The sequence below is a fragment of the Rousettus aegyptiacus genome, unplaced genomic scaffold (genome assembly GCF_014176215.1).
Source record: "Rousettus aegyptiacus isolate mRouAeg1 unplaced genomic scaffold, mRouAeg1.p scaffold_m13_p_2, whole genome shotgun sequence".
Taxonomy (NCBI): Eukaryota; Metazoa; Chordata; class Mammalia; order Chiroptera; family Pteropodidae; genus Rousettus; species Rousettus aegyptiacus.
In genome coordinates, this window is record NW_023416295.1 from 60878403 (window position 1) to 60893488 (window position 15086).

The 15086-nt window shown below is 32.4% G+C and overlaps 1 protein-coding gene across 8 annotated transcripts in view; it reads right to left on the minus strand.

Annotated features, from left to right (window-relative positions):
* Window positions 1-15086, minus strand: part of GALNT13 (polypeptide N-acetylgalactosaminyltransferase 13) — a 431627-nt gene that overhangs the window by 371575 nt on the left and 44966 nt on the right. For 5 of the 8 annotated variants that reach the window (XM_036237890.1, XM_036237891.1, XM_036237892.1 and 2 more), the window contains exon 3: window positions 2109-2354. In XM_036237890.1, coding sequence (XP_036093783.1) covers window positions 2109-2250 — 142 coding nt within the window. In that variant the 5' untranslated portion in view covers window positions 2251-2354. Of the gene's footprint in view, window positions 1-2108; window positions 2355-5614; window positions 5754-8376; window positions 8562-9096; window positions 9190-15086 lie in introns of those variants that run through there. The other 3 variants (XM_036237896.1, XM_036237895.1, XM_036237894.1) reach the window with 3 other exon arrangements.

The following is a 15086-nucleotide window of genomic DNA, read 5'->3' on the forward strand; positions in this document are numbered from 1 at the left end:
AAAATTAATTCAGAATATGTGCTAACATTGAATACTTAGAAATTGTTTAAAATGTAGAAATAGGATTCTTAGAAACTATCTAATCCAAAACCTTTGTTTTAATAATGGAGACACATATGTCCACAAAGATAAATTTTTTTTAAGTCAAAAGGCCTGTTTTTAGTAAATTTAAAAAATGAAAATTTCAATCAAGTGAACTTTGGATAGTATCATTTGCCTGTACATAAAATATTTTGAATACATGGCACAATTCCTGAATGAAGTAATATTCTGAAATAATAATTAAAAATACAAAATGAAATTCAATCCTAAATCTATTTTACAATACCAAGATAAACATTAATATACGACATTACACAAGTCTTAAAAATAAAGAGAATATAGTTTAATTAACAATTTAAGTACAGGAACAAATTATTATTTTTTCCCTTGGATCATTAAATTTCACATTTTGAGATTTAAGACTGAACAATAAGGACTTAAATCAGCAAAACTGTACTTTTCTTGTACTTGAAAAAAAGGCTGTCATAATTTTGCTGAATCAGATTACAACACTTTTTGTGACCAATCGAGATGTCTCCATTCAACAAATGACAAAGTAGTCATTTCAAGCTTATGTGATCCATCAAAACACATTTACACTTTCAGCCAAGCAGCAGCTCAACTGATTCTAACAAAGAAACAGAGACGACTGATTTACTCTAGGATTTTAACCAAAGATCAGCAAATCAATCAATTCTCATGTTCATTTATCAAGAACTGATGGATTCATAATGTTCTTTTCTTTGAACAGTTCTAGTATAAAGGTGTAAAAAATGCACATAAACTACCTAACTGGGTCTAGGCTCAGTTACTTCCAAAGTACTTTTTCCTAATTCTTTGTACTAGTCAAAAACCACAGTGGAAAAGTTAGGCTCATTTTGAAAAGAAGAAGATAATCAGAATTTCTCCAATTGAGTAAGAGCATGACTGTAATCTAAAGCAAACTCAAGATATCCAAAATGGTCTTTTAACAAAAATTAATTTTTGGAAATGCTCTTCTGTGTTGTTCTAAATCTCATAAAACCAGTATCAATGAAATTCTATTCAGTAGCATATTTTGATTAAAAAATAATCTCAAAAATGTCTGTAACATGAAAAGCCAATTATTCCTTAAATAAATGCAAATTTCAAGTCAGTAATTTAGATTCATTTTTCCCAAAGGTACAAATATTTCAAATGGGCCTCAGAGTTTACCTTTTGTCATATTTATGAAGAAAGCTTTTGTTAAACAGACAATTAATGTACATTAGATTTCAAGAAAAAATAATGTTTAATTCAATGAGAATAAAATTAATTTCAAGGACCCTTAAATACTTTAGATGCATTCATTTACTAAGAATACTTAAGAACATATAGATTTAGAAGTCAACAAAAAAGCAGAGAGAAAAATGTTTGGAATAATATAGAAAATGAATCTATGACTTCATTTAATAAATCCCCATTTATACATAGCACTCCGATGTTTTAGAATTCACTCTTATCTAGCTATTGAAACTAGTCCCTAAAGAGGTAAATATTGAGTTAAAGTTACTTTACAATATACTTGAAATTATCTTTTGCCCTTAGTACAGAGCCTACAGTTGAATCTGGCCACTAACATGTATTTTGATTACAGAAGCGTTTGTTCATTTGTTTTATTGTTTTTGGAAGTCTTTCAGAGTGCCATATGCAGGTACATTTTGCTATAGTGTCTACCATCTCACTTTAATAGTTTTCCTCTATATGTTACGTGCTTGGTCCCTAAGGGCTTTTGCTTCTGGAAGCCCACATTTAAAATTCTGTCCAGTTTGGATGTTCTCTAAATTGTTCTTTCCATACAGTCACAGAACAGAATTTTCGAATTGGAAGGTACCTTAGAGGTGAACTCATTCTTCTCATTTCTCCCAACAGGACACTGAGGCCAAGAAAAATAGAGTAGCTTTCCCATGGTTAGATGTACATAAATAGTTCTGCCAAAACGCTCTTCTAACTCAATAAGTTTAAACAAACTGTATTTTGAAGTTTCATGTTTTGTTATGAGTCATTCTCATCTCTTTAAAAGTAACATTTACTTCATAAGCACTTACCCCTGAGAGCAGGTAGCAGGGATCGCTCCTTCTTGTCATCACATTTGTTACATTCACTGAAGTAGAGGAGTAGGAAGACATCAACCAGAACCCACATCAGTGAAGTGGCTAGAACCACCTTGCAGTAAACAAACCTCCTCATGTCTTTCCTTGATTTCTAGTTAACACATAGATCGAAGACAGATGCTACTGTGATAAATCCAAGCCACAGAGGTGAAGTCCAGAATAAAAGTAGAATGCATCCCACTGTATTTTAAAAAAAGAAAAGAAATATTTCATTGCCATAATATTTGACTTTCATAAAAGAGATACAACATGAAATATATGACTTATTTAATGTTCCCATATACATCAGAACTGGACTTTCAAAGGCAGAATTAGATGTGCAAATAAATTTAAGTTGTAAGCAAGTCAGGTGACTAAAATCGCACAGCTAATCCTAGAACTGCCACTACTCTGCTAGGCCCTTGACAATTATTTGATCTCTTTAAGTTGTACTGTCTTCGCCTTAAATTCCTATCACAACATTCTGCAGACCACCAGGTTGTCAGATAGTACGGTTCTGAACCTATGCTGTTTCAGTACTTTCCAGGAGCCAACAGTGCTGAAATAGAAATTATCCTGGGGTACAAAATATTGTATTGGCTAAGAGCTGGCCTTTACGCACAGACAGGCCTGGGTCTGTCTATACACTTCCTATTTTTGGAAGACTTTCTAAGCCTCAGTTTATTCATCTGTGAAATGAAAATAACAGTGCCAAACCTAAAGATCTATGTGGACTGAGTTTGATAATGCTGGTAAATCATCTTGCAGAAGACAAAGTTATCAATATTAAGCTATAAAAAAAAAAAAATTCTGAGATTCTAAAAAAGAACAATTATATGAAATAAGTCATCAGTTATTAAGCCATAAAACCCCATCTGGTCTGCACAGAAAGTATCCATGACAGATCTTTATTTTAGAATAGACAGAATACATTCAAAAAATATTATCAGAGGAGAAATAACATATTAGTGTAAAGTGACTTAGAATGTCACAGTAAGAATTCTAAAAGGCATACCAAAGACGTGCATAATTAATAAGAAAATCAAGGTAACTGTAGGATTAATACCACATACATATTTGTCTTATTTATACTACAAAGAACAATAAGAATGGTCAATTTGTTTCTGTCTCTACAGTAAACATTTCAAACCAAAAATATTCTCATATCATATCCCACACTTAAAATTATATCAAATAAAGTATAAATTTATTGATGTGAATAAGTAGCATAGTTTTGATGATATTTGGGAAGAACAGCTATTAAATACAAAGATACTCAGAGTATTTCAGAGACATTTGTCTCAAAATAGAAAAAAAACATCAAAGTACAATTTGCTGAGGCAGAAGCTCTTTGAATTAAAGGCAGCTGACTTTGCATCATAAAGCAAATGCTGTTGCCTGTTACAATCTATCTAGACTGGTAACAAATTCAAAATTTACATTAAGTGACAGTTTAAAAATTACTATAACAAAGTTTTTCAATAGTTACATAAAATTTACATTTATTTGGCATTTTAAAAAAGAAGCAAACTGTGCAAATTTAAGGAATGCATGATATTTGGGATTTGTTTGCTTCTTATTTTTCTTGAAAAAAAAATACTATGCTAATCATCTATTTTATTTTGACTTCATTGTTCCATAAAAAATATAGCTAAACGTTGGAACCCAGTCTCTAAATGTGATAACAAGAGAAAAATTCCCCTATATATATTTCCTGTTGTATTATATATGCTTTACTACACTATATGGGATGTGAAAGCTATAAAATTTTCTGTCCTTCTTTGATCCTAATATGGACTAGGTCTCTTCAGTTTATTATAGACAAGAAGTCCCATGGAAAAGTACATATAAGTCTGATGGTGATCAAATAGCGATTTCCACATTTAGAAGGAATACTTAAAAATAAAAGATCATATAATAAAGGATCTATATGTTAGATAAAATATTTTAATATAAAGATCGATAATAAAGGCATAAACACCACAACCAGTGGCTATGTCATAAAATTAAAAGATGACTTTAGGCATTTTGCCTCTCCGTGCTTCATTTTCTTATAACATATTTTCTACTCCATCCACCTCACAAAGTATTGTGAGGCTTAAACAGGATAAAGAAAGAAGATATTTTAAAAAGAAAATACAATGAATATGATTATAATAAAAAAATTAAAATCATTTAATGTTAAATATTAAAATGGCTAAAATAAGTCATTTCCTAAGAGCTTAACAGTTGAGGTTGTTGAAAATTCAATTTCAACTTTGGTTATAATGAAAAGGGAAAATCACATCTTATTGCCAATTATTTTAATTTCATAGCCTGCTAGATCTATATATCAAGACATTAGCATTGAGTCTAACTTTAATATATTATGGGAAAAAACTAAGTTGTTGTTTAAATTGTTGTTTATTTATGAAATAGTCTTTTCTTATACATTTTAAGATTTTAATTTTATCTCTTAACTTTAAAAATATCTACATGTTATCATTTACAAGGGTCTTATCTACTGGCATTTGTTAAATAGTAATCTCGCATATTGTGTTCCAATACTCTTCCTGTAAGAACAAAACTGGTTGAGCAGTTGGTATATTGGTACAATATACACAGTAACACCAACCAACATAAGCACAGTTGGTGGCCCAGGTTTATTTAAGAGAATCAGCATCTGTATTATGTTTTTATTCCAGTAAGCCCCTATTTATTTGCAAACACAGTTCTGTTTCTCAAACCAAGTCCAACTTCTGCAATATTCCTGGCTTGCCAAGCCCATGTGGAACATGATCAACTTTGCATAAACTACAGGCTCTTTGATCCAAAAATACAACCCCTTTTCTAATCATTGCAATTTTTTTGAGCACAGTCATCTCCTTTAAAAATATTTCTCTAGATAGAAAAACTTCAACAGTTAGAAAACTAGTATCATCTTGCTAATCAGACTTCCTTTTTTTCTGCCCACTAAACAATGTGGTATCACCTAGATATTCTATGAGATATTACAAGATTTTTGTTTGAAAATATACACCATTTTTCCTATCTTTATCAAAATGGATTTCAAATATAAAAAATAAAATCTAGATAAAGTTTAGAGGTTTAGTAACTATGTTATTTAAATAGGAAGACATTTTGTTGTGGTGGTTTTTAATTAGGAGATTATCCCTTACGAAGGGGGTCTAGTTTAGTTGCTATTCGACTCATTTTTATCTGTAGTCATATATTTTCTTTTGTAGAAAACTGCATACTAGTTGCAAATTTATTCAATCTATTTTATGAGGCTGTTTGAGGCTGCCAAAGGATCCTGGAAGCTAGTGTAAGACTGCTGGTAGTGCTCCCAGAAGTTCCAGGCACCCAACAGACTAAATGTTGTAAATGCTATGCAGGGGCTTCTGTGAACTGGTCACTGGACAATTTTACAAAATTTGGTTTATGGACTGATAAATCTAGTGAGTAGGCATGGAAAAAAATACCTCGAATCAGCTACAGGTGTTATTTTCAGGAAGATAGATCTTTGTATGAAGGAAGATCTAAAATGAAGGTGAACTAGAACATATCCACAGCCTAAACCATAGAGTCCATTGTAAAAACCACATCACGATGAAAGATACACTAAGAGAATGGGAAGAAAAAATAATGTTAAATAAATGTCTTATGTGGAAAAATGGTGTAGAAGCAAAATAATTTTTATAAATAAATATATATATATATATATATATATATATATATATATATATATATATAACACCTTACTTGCATTTAAACTAAGGAAAATTTAAGTATTCATCACATAAGATTTGACTTTTAGGAAGCAACCTAGCTTAGAATCTAGAAATATATATATTTCAGAGTTAAAATGCCATAATTTGAATCTGGATTCCAACATCCACTAATTGCATGGCTTAATTCAAGTTACTGAAATGATCCATGCCTCCTTTTTCCTACTTATAAAATGTGAACAATAGTAGCTACCTCATAAGGCTATGATGAGTATTGAGTAAATTAATACATCTAAAGCTCTTATAACAGTATCTGACACATAAAAGGGGCTCACTACTGAGTAGCTACTACTAGTAGTAACAGTAATATTGTCATCATGCTGAACATAATTTAAAGAATGAGAAGAAAGAATGAGTTGTCTCCCCACCGATCATTCTAGAAGCAGTGTGTATGGTCAGTATGTATGTATTCAGGGAATCCGGAGACAACATGAGCATATTTAAGATTTACAAATATGTTTTAATATTAAATCACAAATATATTTAATATTAAACATTAATATTAATATTTGTGAGCATTACAAATATATTTTATCTCTAACAATCACAAGTATATTTAATAGATGCAGTTTCTGATGGGATATGAGATACACAGGATATTACAACTGTCAAAACCCATTGAACTGTATACATAAGATCTGTGTAATTTCATTCCATGTAAATCATACCTCATTTTCTAAAAGTGAAAATAAAATGTTCATGTACCTATCATATGATTCATTGACTTTTGATTAATAAAGAAATCATAAGTCAACAGCATTAAAAAGAGAGTTTCTACATAATACCTTTCTATTGCCATTTACCCTTGTTCTCCATGGCAGTTACTTGGGTCTCCTGGCTGTTTCTTACATAGACAAATCATCACTTTGCCTCATGGTGTATGGATCTGCTGTTTTCCCTGATCACTGATATGGTCATGGCTCCCTACTCTTAATTCCTCCAGGTAGCACTTCTTTCCTGCTCAAACATCCAACCATGGATGTAGTTTTACATGGATGTAAAACTCCAGCACTAGTTGTTATGGGCTGAATTATGCCCTTCTTCTGACCAGAAAAAAAAAAAAAAAATCTTTACGTGAAGTCCCAATCCCAAATATTTTAAAATGCAACTGTATCTGAAGATAGGGCCCTTACAGAGGCAATTAAGGTAAAATGAGGTCCTATGCGTGGCCCTTAATCCCATATGACTTGTATTCTTTAAGAAGAGGTGACTAGAAGGCATGCACAAGTGCACACACACACACATAGAAGACTAGACTGTGTAAGGTGGCCATCTATATGCTACAGACAGAGACATCAGAATTAAACCAATTCTGCTGACACAGTGATTTTGGACTTCTAAAATCTGCAAGAAAATAAATTTCTATTTTAAAGTCACCCAGTCTGTGATACTGGTTTAGATCCAATTTTCCCCTACTCCACTCCTATATGCAAACAGATGAACATCGCTGGAAAGAAAGCCCCCAAATATACTCCCTGTTCTCATTTTAAATCTATGAATTCTACCTGTGGACTTTCAATGCTCCACAGCAATCTCTAACACTTGCTAGTCAAATCAATTTCCATTCCTCAGAAAATTTTGCATCTTGTTCGATTTCCTCATGCTGCCCTCTGCATGCTTTTTCCTCCCAGCTCACCACGCTCTTACATGTGTGTGTGTTATGTACCATTGAGTTGGCTCTGACTCTTGGAAATTGTATGAATGAGTGATGTCCACAAAGTCCGGTCCTCAACAGTGCTGCTCAGCTCCTGTAAACTCATGCTTATGGCTTCTTTTATGTTTTCAATATATTTCTTATTTGGTCTTCTTTTCCTGCTGCCTTTTATTTTTCCCAGCATCATTGTCTTTTCCAAAGGACCCTGACTTCTCATGATGTGACACAAGGACAACTTAAGTTTTGTCATTTTTTGCCTCCAGAAATGTTTCACCTTCCACATTTAGCAGAGATGATAAACACTCAAAAGGGAATTTTGTATACTGCCATGTTGAATGTACCAACTTGGTTTTATCTGCTACAGTTACCCCTAAATCTGTAAGTCCAAATGTTACAACACACAAATTGTCCTTTTAGGTGTGTAACGCCCTCCGCTCTCACATATTCATGGATTTCACTGATGCACTTGTTTCTTCTGCATCACTTTTTCTTCTCTAGTAAGTCATTGCTATCAATGCAAATATGCTATATAAATAATCACCCTTAAAAAATGAATTCGATCACACGTACCCCTTCAGCTATCCCTCCAGCTCTCTACTCCTCTTTAAAACAAAACTTCTGTAAAAAACAAACAAACAAACGAAACAGGAAAACTATGTATAACCACTATCTAAACATCCCATAGCCCTATCCTCCAATTCCTTCTTAAATTCAACAGGCTTTAGCCACTAACACTATATGGAAATCTTGTAAAATATGCTCATGGGGAAATCCAATGGGCAGTGTTTAAGCATTATCTTACATAATGCTGACGTAGCTTGGCCACAAAGCCTTGTACTCGTTTCTGGCAGCTCTTTTCTTTCGCATCTTTTATTTGATCTTGCAGCAAATTCCGTTGCCTCTGCCTTCAGATTTGACCCACTCTCACCAATTCCACTGCTACCACACCAGACCAAGCCACTATCACCAAACGTCTTGATATGCTCCCTTTTTAAAAAAAAAATACAGCTTTATTGAGATGTAATTCACATAACATACAATTCATCCATTTAAAGTGGCTTGTAGTATAGTCAGTCACAAAGTTGTGCACCCATCACAATCGATTTTAGACTACTTTTATTACTTCAAAAGAAAACAGTTCCCATTTCTTATAACCTCCCAATCCTCTTGTTGCCCCTAGCTCTGGGTAACCGCTAATCTAATTCCTGTCTCTATTGATTTTCCCATGTTGAATGTTTCATATAAATGAAATCATACAATACATGATCCTTTGTGACTGTTTTCTTCACTTAACATAATGTTTTCACAATTTATTCATGTTTTAGCATAGACCAGTACTTTATTTCCTCCTGTCAAATAATATTTCATTGTACAGATACACCATATTTTATTTATTTATTTAATAGTTGATTTACAAGTGGGTTGTTTCCACTATTTTGCAATTATAAACAATGTAGCTATGAATATTCATGGACCAATTTTTGCATGGACATATGTTTTCATTTCTTTTGAGTATATATACCTAGGAATGGGATCATGCAATGATATGCTTGTCCTTATCTTCTTAAATGCACTCCCATAATAATCTATTCTCCACACAGAAGGCAGGTTGACCCTGTAAAAATTTAAATTTAATCATTTAAATTTAAGTATGTTCTGCTCATTATTGACCAGTAGTTTTCTGTCATATTTAAAATAAATTCCAAATCCTTATCTTGGCCTACAACACCTACCCAAATCTGGACCTTGACTGCCATTCAGACTTCATCTTCTAACTCTCTCTCCTTTCCTTAATGTGCTCCAGATTCTTCATGCTTGAAATTCCCTCTGGAACACTGTTCCCAAGTAATATAATGGCATATCTCCTCACCCTTTATCCAGGTGTCTGCTCAAATATCCCCAGTGAGTACTTTTCTGGATCAATTTATCTGAAATAATGTCCTTCCATTATCTATGCCATATACTCATGTAGTTTATTCAGAGTACATATCACTAGTACATGTTAATTTATTTATTGTCTACTTCCCTCATGGAATTATGTCTATTATTCACCATGCTAACCTTAAGATATCGAAAAACTTTTTCTGGCACAAAATTTGTGCTTGATAAACATGTATTGAATGAACTCTGCAAAAAGGACTGAGAAATAAAAAGATATGTTAAAAATGTAGGAAAATTAAATAAGCGTTGGCAATAATAATGATGAAAACTGAAAATATTAAACATTCATTTGGTTGAGCTGTGGGTAAACAGCTGCTCTAAAATGAATAAATGCAAAACTTGTTCACTGGCACAGAGTTGCTCTGTCCCTTCATCTCTCTGACACCACTGGTCCCCTCACACCTGAGCACCACTGCTTTAAGATGAAAAAGATTATTAAGGGTGAGATTGAGGCTCCTTCCACTAGGGCAGACTTAAGTTCGTATTACCTGTATGAGCCTGGTTCAGAAGTTGAGGAGGGATGGTAGGAGTAGAGTTCCCACCTACAGCTCTGTTTGAGTATGACTGTTTTGTGCACACACCCATCCTACATGGTCTCAGGTTACAGTGTTGCTGCTCTCGTCCAACCACCCACATCAGTCACATCACTGTGGCTCATGAAACTAAACTGAATTGTGTTTTCTAATTTCAGACCATTTATAGTCAGACAATGGTGTATCTTTTTTCACAAAGGCCACAAAACAATGAAATGACAGTCAAGATTTTAGACAGATTTTTCTACACTCCATACCATTCAAAGTTTTTAATTGAATTTTGGAGCAACCTCCTTTCAAACTGACTTAAAATATATCTTCCCAACCTTCAGATCACCTCCTTATCTACCGCCCAAACAAGGCAGTTGGCTAACTGAATTTAGCCTTCCTTATAAAAGGTTCATCTTTTCTTGGCCACCTAAAGAGTAATGATCAGGATGAAATGACTGGAAAATTATATAAAACTATTTTTAAAATATAGGATTCCACCCTGTCCATTCCTGGAAATAGCACATTTTTCTTTCCCTTAACAGTAAGCCCAAGACAGCCTGGTTGATATACTTCCGGGTGACAGTTCAGTCAAAAGGAGGCCTGGAATATTCAAACTTAATTCTGACTCAGGTCACTGATTCTCTTGTTGACTTGACATAATCCTAGACCATGAGGATAATAAACTCTTAGTTATGTATACTGCTAACTGAATCTACCTACAATGTGGGTTAACATAGGAACTGTCCTTAAATTTCATAAAAATGCCCTTATCTCATTCATATCTAATTGTTCCATATGAAAGGTCTGGATCAAAGAAAGATGGTAGGAAAAAAAAAAGAGGTTGATATATTTATTGATCTGGGACATACCACATTTCATGACTATGGAGGGAGAGTAATAATCCTGACATCTGGGGAGGAAACAGATTGTATACCATGGGGTGAAGGAAGGAGCAGAGTCAACTCATGTTCTCTTGGTTACCTAGAACTGCTTCAGATTGTAGCCAAATAATCACATGGCCTGCTTGAGTGATACGGCTTCTGCACCTGGCAATCTGACTCTGTTGCATTTGTCACCTAAACTTGATAATCTCTGAGGAGTAGAATTGACTTATAGTCTTCTGTAGGATTAAAATTTTAATACAAGCATGTATTACTTTCAGAATAAAACTACTATCTTAATTATTAAAAGTAAATATTCCTTTCATTTATCCTACAGATACAGTTGGGTCTCTATATAGATGCCAACACTGTGCTAGGCACTAAAGACAAAACACATAAATGGACACAGTCCTTTTCGGCTTAGGGTCTAGTAGGAGAGACAGACAAGAGCACTGTAGTAAAGATAAAAAAAGGAGGAAACACTAGGAGTGATTTTTATTAGCAAAGCAAACTTGTCATATGAAATTGCTAAAGACTGTAACTTGTTAATCAATATAAACAAGATGAGAAACTCGTATTAACACATAGTTATTATATATAATTATTAATGAGAGAACGCAGCAACAAACAATTATTGGGCATAGAGAAATTGAAAGAGCGAAGCTTCTTAGAGAAAACGTATACGGCAGATACCATTTATCGAGGCAGTTTGTTACACATTGGTCTTTTTAGTCACGCTTGCGTATAGGGATATCCATTCACTGAAGATGCTATAAATGTCAAAGCCTAAAACATATGTTAAGGAGACTTCACAAGCAAAAAATTATCATTAAAACATAATGAAATTGTCTTCATAAAGAATGCTTGTAAAATGCAATATATGGCCCTCAAAAAGATAACGAATTTTTTCTATATACAACATAAAAATTGCTCATCATTCATTTGCTATAGGTATTTAATGACTGCTCAGTATGCATGTAATAACACAGCATACTAGTGGTTTAAACTTGTTCATTAATAGTTGCCAAGAGGGGAAAATAGAAATCCAAAATGTTCAACTGGATATAAAACCTAGAGATTTAAGACAACAGTAGACCATTTAGACAATTCCCAATAGACATCTACCAGCAAGCTAGCCATCTTCTGCCATAAATCACATGTTTAAAAGAAAATAAATGTTTCCATTGAGGCACCAAACCAGTAAAAAATCTTAACCTCAGCTTCCTAGCTAGCCTTAAGGCTGCTGAATTCTTTATGACAAAAGATGTAAGGAATGAATTACAAGTGTTCCTTCTTAGAAATGTGTAGGGTAATATGGCTATTTCTTGTCTAGGTTTTCTTTCCAAAACAGGGACATTTATTTGTAGAAGATAATAAAGAATGGTGTTAAATTATCTTGTAAAATTATATCAAAGTCACTTTGCTCCAGCTGTCAATTAGTGGGAAACAAAAAGAAAGTGAAAGGCTATAAAATGAAAGTCTGTAACTCTAGGGCACAAAAGGACCCCAGCAGTATAAAGGAGAGGATACAGAAGGAATTTGGGCACAGAAAACTCCAGAAGTTACTTGAGTTAGAGCTCCTTCCTGAAATTTTGTTATAAATCAAATTACATTTGCAGGATTGAATATCGTAATTTAGCGATTTTTTTTTTTTGCCATATTTGATACATGAGAGAAATATACACCTTTCTTCAAACTAATTTGAAAACATTAACAGGTAAAATATTCAAGTTCCTCCACTGCCTAAAAAATTAAAAAATAAAAAGCCAGCTTATACACTGACTTAGTTTGATTTGCAGCTTTATTTTTTTTCTTGCAACCTTCAGGGTGAAGTTATTAATTATAAATTAAGTTCCTTAAAAAGGCAATTAGTGGGAAGAAGTAAATAAAGAATTAAAAATCAGAATATTGACTAATTAGCCCCCAATTAATTAACAGTTAAATAAAATTATTACATCCCCAAAGAAATAAAAATCATATTCTTATTAGCAAAGCAAACTTGTCACATGAAATTGCTAAAAACTGTAACTTCTTAATCAATATAAAAAAAATCTAATGAACTATATAATACAGTAGTAGAAAATAGAAATATTATAAAGAAAGAAAATTTGCCAAAATACATGAGAAAGGGAAAGATAATGTCTCTTTAAAAGATTTACAAGCATATAAAAAGAAAACTTAAATCAAAGCAACATTTTCTCTATTATCTGAAAAAACTACTAGTTATTTTAATTAAGGATTGTGCTAATTAAAGACTTGTAAATTAAAATTAAATGCCATTCTTGACAAAATTATATTTTAGCAAAGGTGGGGTGAAATGGGTCATTTTTTATTTTGAAGATAGAAATGTAAATTAGTAAAAAAAATTTTAAAAGAAATGTGGTCTATTAAAAATAAATATAATTTTGAACCTACTTTCTTAAAAATAATAGTATATTTTTAGCTAGTAATTTCTCTGCTAGAAAACTCTCTTAAAAACTCTATATTAGAGAAAAGTATTTATGCATGCAATGTTATGACAGCATCATTTATTAAAAGAGTTCAAAATAGATACATAGCTAACTGACAGTATATTATGCAGCTATTTGAAATATGAAATATTTTAACATGAGAAAAGGATATATGATAATATAAAATTAAAAAATCAAGACACGGACTTGTTTATGCACTATGCTCACAACTATCTTTTTTTTTTTTACCAAACTCATATAAAAGTACTGAAAAAAAGGTGAAAATGGGATTTTTTTTCTTTGCATTTTTCTTACTGTTTTTGTTAATTTCTAAATTATTTAGAAATTGTGTATGTTATCTGAATGATGGGAAAATACATGTTTTAAACTAAAGAAGAAAACCAATAATAGTAATAAATAAAATTCTGAGTTATGTGATATCTGTGCATATGTGACTACATGAGCACACACACAGATACATTGTAATATAGCAAATAGAGAGTCACAGACCCAAAGCCTATAAAAAAGTATTCACAAAACAGAGTAAGAAAATAAAAAGGAGGGCATAACCTGTTAAAATAAAGCCTGATTTAAATATTCTGTTTCCAAATTTCTCTCTTTTACTAGTCTTCGGTTTTACAGCAGTTATGTGGCTTTGGAAAGATGTTTGCTCCATGTGTTAAATTTTATTAAAATTCCACATTCCTTTTGAAAAAGTAGCTAACTTTCTGAACCTGGAGTTCAGGAACAGCCTTTTCTTGGTTTCATTTGGCCTTTCTTCCAAATAAATATCCTCTTAAAACAATCAGGCCCAGTATTTAAAAGTGATCATTGAGTGTTCACTGCCCAAAGTCAAATCTCCTTCTGTCACCATATATTTGATTTCCTTTCCCCTTATCTACCTCCCCATTCCCACTTCTCTCTAGTAACCACTGAACTGTTGTCCATGCCATGGAATTGTACACTGGAAACCTATATACTTTTATTAAACAATGTCACCTCGATAAATTTAATTAAAAATAAAAAGAAAATAAAAACGAGAATGGTAAAATAAATAAATAAGAATTGATTTAAAAACACAAAACAGTTATCACTGAAATTAGGGAAGACTGCTCACTTCTAATCATTCTCACTGTTGCGACCTGTATTTCACAAAATCCAAACAAATTTTTTGAAAAGAAATAACACAAATGAATTTTATATTCCATTTATATACAGACGTTTTAGTATACGGAAGGACACTTTAGTATATAGGAGAAACTTGGACCTCCAGATATTCTTCCTTTCCATATATTTTAAGTTAAAATCACATGCTGAAGTATCTGACAACTACAATGATTGTTGCTACAGAAACTCATGGTCTCTTCTTATCAATTGTATATTATAATTTGAAAAAAATTATTATTGAGATAGTGACAACCTTTTTAAATTCAAAAATCAAGTTACCATAATCATGAAAACCTCGCTGTTAAAAGCAAACACCCTAGTATTTGTTTTTATTCAGACACAAAAAAATAGATGTAGTTTACAACTAATATAATCTATCTTAGTACCTGTTTTAAATGTCTAATCTGCCAATCATATTTTGAATGGCCTTATCATGTTCATACAATAATTAAGTAATATTATGTCCCTGAATCACCAAAAGTTGTATGTCCATTTGTCACTTTGTGCCAATCATTACCAATTAAATCAACTTCTGGAAACAATCCTTCT